Source organism: Budorcas taxicolor, chromosome 2 (assembly GCF_023091745.1).
Source record: "Budorcas taxicolor isolate Tak-1 chromosome 2, Takin1.1, whole genome shotgun sequence".
Classification (NCBI taxonomy): domain Eukaryota; kingdom Metazoa; phylum Chordata; class Mammalia; order Artiodactyla; family Bovidae; genus Budorcas; species Budorcas taxicolor.
Genome location: NC_068911.1, coordinates 176,959,554 through 176,971,847, shown reverse-complemented (window position 1 = coordinate 176,971,847; position 12,294 = coordinate 176,959,554). Strand labels below are relative to the sequence as shown.

Here is a 12,294-nt window from a genome sequence, read left to right as displayed (position 1 = left end):
ATTGCATTGGTTTCTGCCACACATCAGCATGAATCAGCCATAGGTACACGTGTGTCCTGTGATGACTGGAGGGGTGGGATGGAGTGGGAGGCAGGACTTAGGGCCTTGGGGTTTGAACAAGCAGAGTCCCGTTGACAGAAAGATCCGTATTGCCTTTTACAGAGGCCACTCTGGCAGCTGCTTGGATGGTGTTTCAGGGGCAGGGAGAGCCTGGAGGGGCCTGGTGAGTGGTCATGAAGGAAGAACCTGCCCCACCCCGCCTGAGACCCTGCCACCCATGCCAAAACACAGACTCCACCTGGCAGCTCCCTGGCGTTGGTTTTTCCTAAAATCTCAATCTACCCTCAGAGGAGACAGCTGGGGAGATTCAGTAGGTCCAGGAGGCAAGTGGGAGCTAGGGGTGAGGCCAAGCCCCTTCTTCTTCCCAGGAGTGCTTTAAAGGCACCAGGTTGCGGTCGGGGCTGTGGCCAGTGGTCCTGGGGGCCTTCCTCAGAGCTCAAGATGCAGGGGGACAGGCTAGAGGGTGTGGCACTTGGGGATCTCGCCCTCGCATCCGGACAGATGACGCAGGTGATTCTTGTAGGTGTTCAGGTTCCGCTGCAGGCAGAAGGCCAACGTCTTGTCACAGGCGCACAGCTGTTGCTCACACCAGCTCCCCTTGGTGGCTGCGAGGGGGTGGAGGAGGGCACTTAAGCGGTCTGCCTCTTCCCGTGGTAGGGTGGGTCGCCCCCCTGAAGGGGAGCCGCTGAAGGCAGCTCAGCCCTTGTCCAGCCTTTGGTGCCCTTCCCAGCTCCCTGGACTCTGGCTCTGTGACCTTGGGCAGGGGGTGTGACCTCCCTGTGTGCCATTGCTCCTGCATTCATTCATCTGTTCAGTAAACAGCTGAGCACCTGTCCTTCGACAGTCCCGGGGGGAGAGGAGAACAGAACGGATGCCTGAGTTCACACTCCCCCTGGGGGTGGGGAGCAGATGTTGGAGAAGTGTGTGGTCGTTGGTGTTCTGTCGCTCAGTCGTGTCTGACTCTCTGTGACCCCATGGATGGCAGTGTGCCAGGCCTCCCTGCCCTTCACAGAAGTGAGTGCAACCGTGCTTACCTGGGAGTCAGGCACGAGGCAGGGGCTCTGAGCTGGTAACCAATGGGACTGACTGAATGTCAAAAGCTATTTGAGCTGAGATCAGAAGAGTGAGCTGTTGCTCCTACTTTGGAAAGCCAGGGTGGAGGAGAGGGGCCGTTCCTGGCAGAAGGAACAGCATGTGCAAAGACTCTGATGAAAGATGGACAATGGTGCTTCATTTTCACCATCTGTCAAATGGGGATAAGAGAGCCGGACCTACTGTATAGCATGGGGAACTCTGCTCAGTATTTTGTAATAATCTATAAGGGAAAAGAATCTGAAAAAGAATATGTATACACACACACACACACACACACACACACACACACACACACATATATATATATTCAGATTAAAATAAGAAGGCAAAGCCTTTAGCACATAGTAAATGGTCAATAAATCTTGGCCATATCAGCTGTTGCCACTAAGTTCTCAGTTAACAGGGACAGCTGGTGAGCCCATTCACCTTCCAGCCCCGGAACTTGCCGCATTTCTCCATGCGTGGACCCTGGGGCTTGGTGTCCTGGGTTACAGCCCAGGCTACTCATTTGTAGCTGTGTGACCCTGAGCAAACTGTTCACTCTAGTTTCAGTTTTCTTGTCAGTAAAATGGAGATCAGGGCTTCCCAGGTGGCTCAGAATTTGCCTGCCAAGCAGGAGACATGGGTTCAAGTCCTGGGTCAGGAAAATCCCCCGACCAAGGAAATGGCAACATGCTCCAGTATTTTTGCCTGGGAAATCCCATGGACAGAGGAGACGGGTGGGTCAAATTTCATGGGGTTGCAAAGAGTAAGATGCGACATAGTGACCACGAACAACAAGAAGAAAAGGATCACCAGGGTGGTGCTGCCTCCTGTCTGGGCTGCTCTAAGAACCCATGATGATGAAAAAATGAACAGTAACCTCGGTAATTCAATGAAACCAAGCCATGCCCGCGGGGCCACCCAAGACGGATGCATCATGATGGAGAGGTCTGACAGAATGTGGTCCCTAGAGAAGGAAATGGCAAACCACTTCAGTATTCTTGCCTTGAGAACCCCATGAACAGTATTAAAAGGCAAAAAGTAGGACACTGAAAGAGGAACTCCCCAGGTCAGAAGGTGCCCAATATGCTACTGGAGATCAGTGGAGAAATAACTCCAGAAAGAATGAAGGGATGAGGCAAAGCAAAAACAACACCCATTTGTGGATGGGACTGGTGATAGAAGCAAGGTCCGATGCTGTAAAGAGCAATATTGCATAGGAACCTGGAATGTTAGGTCCATGAATCAAGGCAAACTGGAAGTGGTGAAACAGGAGATGGCAAGAGTGAACATTGACATTCTAGGAATCAGCAAACTAAGATGGACTGGAATGGGTGAATTTAACTCAGATGACCATTATATCTACTACTGTGGGCAGGAATCCCTCAGAAGAAATGGAGTAGCCATCATGGTCAGCAAAAGAGTCTGAAATGCAATACTTGGATGCAATCTCAAAAATGAGAGAATGATCTCTGTTCGTTTCCAAGGGAAATCATGCAATATCATGGTAATCCAAGTCTATGCCCTGACCAGTAACACTGAAGAAGCTGAGGTTGAACAGTTCTATGAAGACCTACAAGACCTTCTAGAACTAAAATTGAGAAGAGATTTCCTTTTCATTAAAGGGATTGAATGCAAAAGTAGGAAGTCAAGAAACACCTGGAGAAACAGGCAAATTTGGCCTTGGAGTACAGAATGAAGCGGGGCAAAGACTAACAGAATTCTGCCAAGAGAACGCACTGGTCACAGCAAACACCCTCTTCCAACAACACAAGAGAAGACTCTACACATGGACATCACCAGATGGTCGACACTGAAATCAGATTGATTATATTCTTTGCAGCCAAAGATGGATAAGCTCTGTATAGTCAGCAAAAACAAGACTGGGAGCTGACTGTGGCTCAGATCTTGAACTCCTTATTGCCGAATTCAGACTGAAATTGAAGAAAGTGGAGAAAACCACTAGACCATTCAGGTATGAGCTTAATCAAATCCCTTATGACTATACAGTGGAAGTGAGAAATAGATTTAAGGGACTAGATCTGATAGACAGAGTGCCTGATGAACTATGGAATGAGGTTCGTGGCCCTGTACAGGAGACAGGAATCAAGGCCATCCCCAAGAAAAAGAAATGATAAAAAAGCAAAATGGCTGTCTGAGGAGGGCTTACAAATAGCTGTGAAAAGAAGGGAAGCAAAAAGCAAAGGAGAAAAGGAAAGATATACCCATTTGAAAGCAGAGTTCCAAAGAATAGCAAGTAGAGGTAAGAAAGCCTTCCTCAGCAATCAATGCAAAGAAATACAGGAAAACGATAGAATGAGAAAAACTAGAGATCTCTTCAAGAAAATAAGAGATACCAAGGGAACCTTTCATGTAAAGATGGGCTCAATAAAGGACAGAAATGGTATGGACCGAACAGAAGCAGAAGGTATTAAGAAGAGGTGGCAAGAATACACAGAAGAACTGTACAAAAAAGATCTTCATGACCCAAATAGTCACGATAGTGTGATCACTAACCTAGAGCCAGACATCCTGGAATGTGAAGGCAAATGGGCCTTAGGAAGCATCACTATAAAAAAAAGCTAGTGGAAGTGATGGAATTCCAGTTGAGCTGTTTCAAATCCTGAAAGTTGATTCTTTGAAAGTGCTTCCCTCAATATGCCAGCAAATTTGGAAAACTCAGCAGTGGCCACAGGACTGGAAAAGGTCAGTTTTCATTCCAATCCCAATGAAAGGCAGTGCCAAAGAATGTTCAAACTACCGCACAATTGCACTCTTCTCACACACTAGTAATGTAATGCTCAAAATTCTCCAAGCCAGGCTTCAGAAATAAATGAGCCGTGAACTTCCACATGTTCAAGCTTGTTTTTGAAAAGGCAGAGGAACCAGAGATCAAATAGCCAACATCCACTGGATCATGGAAAAAGCAAGAGAGTTCCAGAAAAACATCTACTTCTGCTTTATTGACTATGCCAACGCCTTTGACTGTGTGGATCACAATAAACTGTGGAAAATTCTGAAAGAGATGGCAATACCAGACCCCTTGACTTGCCTTTTGAGAAACCTGTATGCAGGTCAGGAAGCAACAGTTAGAACTGGACATGGAACAACAGACTGGTTCCAAATAGGAAAAGGAGTATGTCAAGGCTGTATATTATCACCCTGCTGATTTAAGTTATATGCAGAGAACATCATGAGAAACGCTGGGCTGGAGGAAGCACAAGTTGGAATCAAGATTGCCAGGAGAATTATCAATAACCTCAGATATGCAGATGACACCACCCTTATGGCAGAAAGTGAAGAAGAATGAAAGAGCCTCTTGATGAAAGTGAAAGAGGAGAGTGAAAAAGTTGGCTTAAAGCTCAATATTCAGAAAACCAAAATATTGGCATCCGGTCCCATCACTTCATGGGAAATAGATGGGAAAACAGTGGAAACAGTGTCAGACTTTATATTTTGGTGCTCTAAAATTACTGCAGATGGTGATTGCAGCCATGAAATTAAAAGACACTTACTCCTTAAAAGAAGAGTTATGACCAACTAGACAGCATATTGAAATCCAGAGATATTACTTTGCCAAAAGGTCCATCTATCAAAGTTACGATTTTTCCAGTGGTCATGTATGGGTGTGAGAACTGGACTCTAAGGAAAACCGAACACTGAAGAGTTGATGGTTTTGAACTGTGGTGTTGGAGAAGACTCCTGAGAGTCCCTTGGACCGCAAGGCGATCCAACCAGTCCATCCTAAAGGAACTCAGTCCTGAATATTCATTGGAAGGACTGATGCTGAGGCTGAAACTCCAAACTTTGGCCACGTGATGGGAAGAACTGATTCATTGAAAAATATCCAGATGGTGGGAAAGATTGAGGGCAGGAGGAGAAGGGGACAACAGAGGATGAGATGGTTGGATGGCATCACCGACTCAATAGACATAGGTTTGGGTGAACTCTGGGAGTTGGTGATGGACAGGGAGGCCTGGTGTGCCTGGTTAATGGGGTCACAAAGAGTCGGACATGACTGAGCGACTGAACTGAACTGAACCTTGGTAGCTTGCGTGATTACTCAAGGATGCATCTGCAGGGCACCTATGTCTCCTCTTATTTTAGTTTTTGAATTAACTTTATGGAGTAGAATACTGTTATCACCCTGAGTTTCCGGAACAGGATCTTGATGTTCAGAGAAGTTCAGCGAAGTGCTCAAGGTCACACAGCTGGTCAGTGGTGGGTCTGGGATCTAAGCCGAGGTCCAGATCCTAAAGGGGTCAAATTCTCTATGGGACCTCTCAGTCCTCCTGCCCCTATTGCTGCCTCTCCTTCACAGCCCAGATATTGCCACTGGACATATGAGAAAAACAGAGAGCCTGAGCAGCTTGTGCTTTGTCACACAGCATACAAAAGCAATGCGTGCGATAACTCCTTTGCTCAGCCTCCTACTCCAACCCTGAGGCCCAGGCACTCACAACACTGGACGTTCCCCCGGAAAAAGGTGTAGTCATAGTGGTCATAGCGGTAGTCACAGTTGCGGTGTGTCAGGTTACCATAGCAGCAGTCGTGTTCGTGGCAGCACCTGGCAGGAGAGGACAGGAGGAGGGTGAGTCCTTGGCTGGCTTGAGTCTCAGGTTGCCCCTGCCCCAGAGCAGAAACTGTGTGTCCGCCTTGGAAGTCAAGGCCTGCAGGGTCTAGTCTTCTTTCTAGCTAAAAGTTCTCGAGTGCTTCCTGTGTACCAGGTGATGGTTTAGTCTCTAAGTCGTGTCTGACTCTTTGCGACCCCATGGACTGTAGCCTGCCAGGCTCCTCTGTCCATGTGACTCTCCAGGCAAGAATACTGGAGTGGCTTGCCATTTCCTTCTCCAGGGGATCTTCCTGACCCAGGGATCAAACCCAGGTCTCCTGCATTGCAGGCAGATTCTTTGCCGTCTGAGCTATGAAGGAAGATTCCCTCCTATGTACCAGGAACTTGCTCTACCTAGGAATTCTCTCTTAATCCTTTTGGCCGCTTAAAGATAGAGGTACTAGCATTATCCTCATTTCACAAATGAGGAAACTGAGGCTCTGGGCAGTCAGGCCACTGGCCCAGGATCATACAGCCTGTATGTGGTGGGTGAGGGTGCTGACCTCGGGCCAGGCTGGCTCTCATCCCTCCTCTGGCAGATCCCTGGGTTGCTATGAAAACCAAGTGAGACCATGGCAAAAAGAAGTGGGACTTTGAAAAAAAAAAAAACAAAACAACGTTTAATGGCAATGGGAAGTGTTTGTGGCTCTTCTAACTAGTTTGAGGTGGATAGTGCAAGGCAGACTTCAGAAACTCTGGGGAACCCTCCAGAAGGGCTGAGGCTGGATCAGAGCTCAGCAGAGTTCCTAGCAGGGAAGAACATGAGACCATTCAGGTAAGAACTAAATCAAATCCCTTATGATTATACAGTGGAGGTGATTAATAGATTCAAGGGATTAGATCTGATAGACAGAGTGCCTTGAAGAACAACTTATGGACTGAGGTTTGGAACGTTGTCCAGGAGGTGGTAACCAAAATCATCCCAAAGAAAAAGATACCTAAGAAAGTAAAATAGTTGTCTGAGAATACCTTAGAAATAGCTGAGAAAAGAAGAGAAGTGAAAGACAGAAGAGAAAGGGAAAGAGATATCCAAATCAATGCAGAGTTCCAGGGAAGAGCAAGGAGAGATAAGAAAGACTTTCTCACTGATCAATGCAAAGATATAGAGGGAGACAGTAGAATGGGAAGGACTAGAGATCTCATCAACAAAACTGGAGCTACCAGGGGGATATTTCATGCACAGTAAAGGACAGAAATGGTATAGACCTAACAGCAGTGGAAGAGATTAAGAAGACGTGGCAAGAATACACAGAAGAACTATACAAAAAAGGACTTAATAACCTGGATAACCACCATAGTGTGGTCACTCACCAACAGCCAGACATCCTGTTATGTGAAGTCAAGTAGGCCTTAGGAAGCATTACAAGGAAGAAAGCTATTGGAAGTGATGGAATTCCAGTTGAGCTCTTTCAAATCCTAAAAGATGGTGCTGTAAAAGTGCTACACTCAATAAGCCAGGGAAATTTGGAAAACAGCAGTGGCCACGGGACTGAAAAAGTCAGGTTCCATTCTGATCCCAAAGAAAGGCAATGCCAAAGAATGTTCAAACTACTGTATAACTGTGCTCATTTCACGTGCTGGCAAGGTAATGACCAACCTCTTCAGCCTAGGCTTCAACAGCACATGGTACCAGATGAATAAATGGGTGGAGAGGAAACAGGAGACGAGAGAGGAGGGTCCCTGGGTAGAGGCAGAGCACGGTTGGGAGGAATTACCAGTCTGTGGCATCTCTGGGTTGGCCTTGGCCACCAATTCCGCAGTAGCAGCCGTAGGACGAATAGAAGAAGATGGGGGTCTTCCCTGTCACTTGTTTGACCATCTTGTTCAGGTCCAGCATGTCGCCCTCAGCTGGAGCCACACCTGCCAAGGAGCCCAGCCACAGGGAGAGGACGTGAATCTCAGGGGAGTCCAGTGGGCTGCAGGCCTGGCACCTCTGCTCTGCCTGGGCCAAAACAGTGACCTTGGATAATAAAGTAACAACAACCACTGTGGCTATTGGAAGCATAATGAGAATTGGTAACTGATTACCAAGGATCTTTTCATGTAGAGACCCACTGACTCCTCCCTTTCCATGAGATATTCTGTTTAAAACAATCTTTTCATTTTGGTTTATTCTTGATGTAGAGAAAAGTTGCCAAGATCATACAAAGAAGTCTCATACACCTCCCCATTCAGTATCCTCTCATCGTGGTGTATGTATGAAAACTAAGAAACCAGTATCGGAACCATAAATGCTGTTTTTAATCTCCATTTTAGGGATGAACACACTGAGCTTCAGGAACTTGTTCCAGGTCATAGTAGCTGGTAACCAGAGGAGCAGGATGCTAACCCAGGGCAGCCTGGCTCTGCTCTCTGTCTCTGGGTTCACATTCGATAGTAGGAAGACACTCCCCCCACCACCCCCGACTCCCACCACAGCCCATAGAGAATCCACACATTAAACAGTATGCGTGGGGGCTTTCCTGGTGGCTCAGTGGTAAAGAATCCACCCGCCAGTGCAGGAGACACTGGTTCAATCCCTGGTCCAGGAAGTTCCTGCGTGCCGAGGAGCAGCTAAGCCCATGCGCCACAGCTATCGCACCCGGGAGCCACAACTACAGAGCCCACGTGTAGCAACTACTGAAACCCACGCCCCATAGAACTTTCCCTCCAATACAAGAGAGTCCCCGTGCTGAGAAGCCCATACACCACTAACAAAGAGAAACCTCACCCAGCAACGGAGACCCAGCACAGCCAGCAATAATATAAAATAAATAAAATCATTAAAAAACCCTTTAAAAAAATATGCATGGCTCTTCTGGAAAGCAGCGTGATTTAGAAATCAGTGTTTTTCATGAATAATTTTCACTTCAGTCATAATATCTGCTGGTGAGAATTGATCATAAGGGGAATTCACTTTGTTGGGAGAGAGGAATGCATTATATTCAGCTAGGAGAAATAAAATATATTAAGCCAATGAATTCATGGAAGAATTTGGGAGAAAGAGACGAGATGCGAAGGGGACTGGATGTACCTGTGTGCAACCTCGGGGATGACTCAGGAACACAGATGGAGCCCAGAATTGCAGAGAGACTGGGCTGGGGAGGCCCCTTCGGGTGACCCCAGTTGTGGAAGCTCCCCACCGACCCTCAAGTAAACAGTGTTATAATGGAAGCTCTACACTCAAATAAAGTGAGTAATAACCAGGGGAGAGCCCTACACTAGGGAAAGCTGGGTCTGGGATGAACTGATGCAGTGGGCAGGGGTGCCATCAGAAGCAGGGCGCTTGCCTTGTGAAGAAGGGATAGTTACTCAGTGGTGCCTGACTCTTTGCGACCCCACGGATGGTAGCCTGCCTGGCTCCTCTGTCCATGGGATTCTCCAGGCAAGGATATGGGAGTGGATAGCCATTCTGTTCTCCAGGGGATCTGCCCAACCCAGGGATCAAATCTGGGTCCACTTCAGGCAGATTCTTTACTGTCTGAGCCACCAGGGCTGCAGCTAAACGTTGGCTGGTAGAGGCCGGGACTTGTAGGTAGGTCGCGTCCCCAGTGTGTGAAAGCCCACGCTGCCACTCTTGTTTGCCACGGTGGCTCTAGCTGTACAGATGCTACAGAGAAACCTTAATTGTGACTGTGCTGAGGAATGACCTCAAGCCCCCTGGAACCCCAGATTTGGTGATAAGGCCCTAGAAATAGACCATGGCCGAGAGTTAATGTCCACCCAATAGGCCAGCCAAGGATCTGAATTCGGAATCTCACCTTTTTGCTGAACCTCCATCTACTTGTGCACCCCAAGTTTAGACCTTTCTATTTCAGCTTAGAAGTAGACACACAACTTCACACCTGAATTCTGCAGCTGGTCCTCGCCAAGCAAACAAATTCAGCTTTGATTCGGTGTGCTTTCGGTGGTCTTATTTCTTACAGTTTTACAGTGAGGTCAACCCAGCCCTGGGGAATCGAGGAGCTCAACTTGTGGTGGTCAAGAGGGCTTCGGGACACTGACTTAGCTTAACAGTCATTCCTGCCTCGGTTGCTTTTTCCATCCTCAGCTGTCGCTGAGAGGGATGGAGCCCCTTCTCCCAAGGGTTAGCGACAGTGGCTGGGACAACATCACCACTAACTCAGGCATGTGCTTTGTGTTAAGTTACTGCTCGCTAACTGTTCCTCACCCTTGCTAGGGGTTTTGTATATATTTTCTCATTAGAGCCCTTCTAACAACCCAGTGAAGAGGATGTTATTGTGCCCACTTTACAGATGAGGTATAGACGGGTAGGGGGACTTGGCCACGGTCATAGCACCGGAAGCTGATGGGCCAGCATCTGAATGCAGGTTAATCTGTGTATTTCATCTCTACACCATATTGCCTCTTTGCATCTGAGAGATGAATTTCTGCAGTTGATTGCAGCTTTCCTAATGGTTTTCACTGTAACCCTGGTGGTGTGCTCCTCTCGGGAATTTGGGAGTCCCAAAATAACATAAAGCACGTTAAAAACGAAACGCAAGAGCTTTCTCAGATGACATATTCTGAGATGGATCAACAAGTAAATACTCCAGTTTGCTAGCACCCAGATTTGCAACATTTGATCTGTTAAAGATCAGGTGGAAACTTCACCATTTCCCAATGGACAACAGAACCCCCAGGGTCAAGGGAGCTGAAGGGTTCTGAAAAGATGGTGGTTTATCACTAAGCCATGTTCAACTTCTCGACCCCACGGACTCTAGCCTGCTAGGCTCCGCTGTCCGCGGGATTTCCCAGGCAAGGATACTGGAGTGGATTGCCATTTTCTTCTCCAGGGCATCTTGCGAACCCAGAGAGGGAACCTGGGTCTCTTGCACTGCAGGCGGATTCTTTACTGACTGAGCCACCAGGAAAGGCCCCTGAAAGTGTGGAGAGGTGTGCATATGTGAGAGATCACTATTATCTGGTCAGAGGGACACAGGAGGGCAGATCCATTTCCGTAGTTTGTGTCCGAAGTACCACAGACATCAGTTCAGCTGGAGCCCAGTTTGTGAACGTCTAGTTTCCCGCCTCTGCCTGCCACCCAGCTTGGCCGCCCACAGCCCTCTGGCTGAAGCCACTGTTCCAGGGGATTGAGCCACTGACGACTCCTGCAGGGGGCCGAATAGTGGGGGACTGGGGACCGGGTCAGGGATGATCAGCACAGCAGCTCAGTTTAGGAAAGAGGTACAGGGCACCCCAGCCTCCCTCCCCGCCTCCCCGGCTGTGGGTGCTGTCCCCACTCACCAGCAAAGACCAGCAGCACGCAGAGCAGGGAGAGGCCCATGACCCCAGCACAGAGCAGTGGAGGCAATGACTGGAAGGCCCCTTGCGAGCCAGCAGCCCCTTATATCAGATGGCCCTGCCTGCCGAGCTCACTCCCCCCTCCCAGCTTCAGCCCTGCCGGAGGTCACCCAGGCGCTTTGTGTTTCCTCTTTTCTGGCAATGCGGATTTTTATTATTCCTGTTTTTAATAGCTTTTAAAAATGGCTTTGATTGCATGATTGACATAGACGATTTGGAGAACTTGAATAACTAGAAGCAATTTAAAATCCTTTGTGAATCCATTCATCACCACTAATTTTTTCAATGAAATGACATAACTGTGTCAATTTAAGGGGACAATATATTGATTTGATACATTTATATATCATGATCTGAGTGGTAGTGCAGCAATAATTAGCATTTCTGTCACGTCACATAATTACAATTTCTCTTTGTGGTTGGAATAATGAAGATCCAGTCTCTAGGCAAGTTTGGTGATTATAACACAACATTGTTGTTGATATTCACTATACTGTGTAGGACCTATTTACTACTTGTTGCAAGTGCGTACACTTATACAATATTTGTCTTAGCCCTCCCCCTCCTGCACTTCTCATAACCACCATTTTACTCTCTATTTTAAGATGTTTTTACACTCACACACACACACACACACACACACACACACACATATGAACGATGTCTTCTTTATGCACTCATCCTTTGATGGGCACTTAAGTTGTTCCATCATTACCATCTTGGTGTCAATGTTATCCTGGTTCTATTACTCTCTGTATATATCTTTCCACACTTTTCCCTGACCAAATTAGGTAAACACTACAGGTAGTACTTTGTAGTCTGTTTTTTCATTTACTAAAATAACTTGAACATATTTGTATGTTGTTAAACCATCTCCTGCAGAAAATTTTGAAAGGTAGCCTTGTATGCCATTCATTTAAAGAATCCCCTATTGTTGGGCATATGGGTTATTTCCAATATCATACTATTCTAGAACACACAGCAGGACAGTGAAAGAAGTCTTTGAGATGAAATCTCGTCCCTGCCCAGGATTGTTTCTACAGGGTGTACTCCTGAAGTGGGCTTGCTGAGTCAAACCACACATACAACTTGAAGGCAACTGACATGTGTTGACAACTTGCCCTGCAGAAGGTCCTCCCCAGTTTAAGGCGGGACTCCTAATGAGGCGAATGGCCTGGACCCAGCCCAGCTAGGGTGGAGGTGCTGATGGCAAGACATGCTTGGCATTACAAATGGATAGTCTGCTACAATGCTCTACCAGT

General features: G+C 47.3%; 1 protein-coding gene across 1 annotated transcript; it reads right to left on the bottom strand.

Moving 5' to 3' along the window:
• Positions 1 to 516: 516 nt before the first annotated feature.
• Positions 517 to 11,015, bottom strand: LOC128043576 (group IID secretory phospholipase A2-like). The gene is made up of 4 exons (XM_052635952.1): positions 10,976 to 11,015; positions 7,465 to 7,609; positions 5,598 to 5,704; positions 517 to 665 (listed from the first exon to the last, which is right to left on the bottom strand). Exons 1-4 carry the CDS (start codon positions 11,013 to 11,015, stop codon positions 517 to 519), a joined length of 441 nt encoding a protein of 146 aa, XP_052491912.1.
• Between the last annotated feature and the right edge of the window lie 1,279 nt (positions 11,016 to 12,294).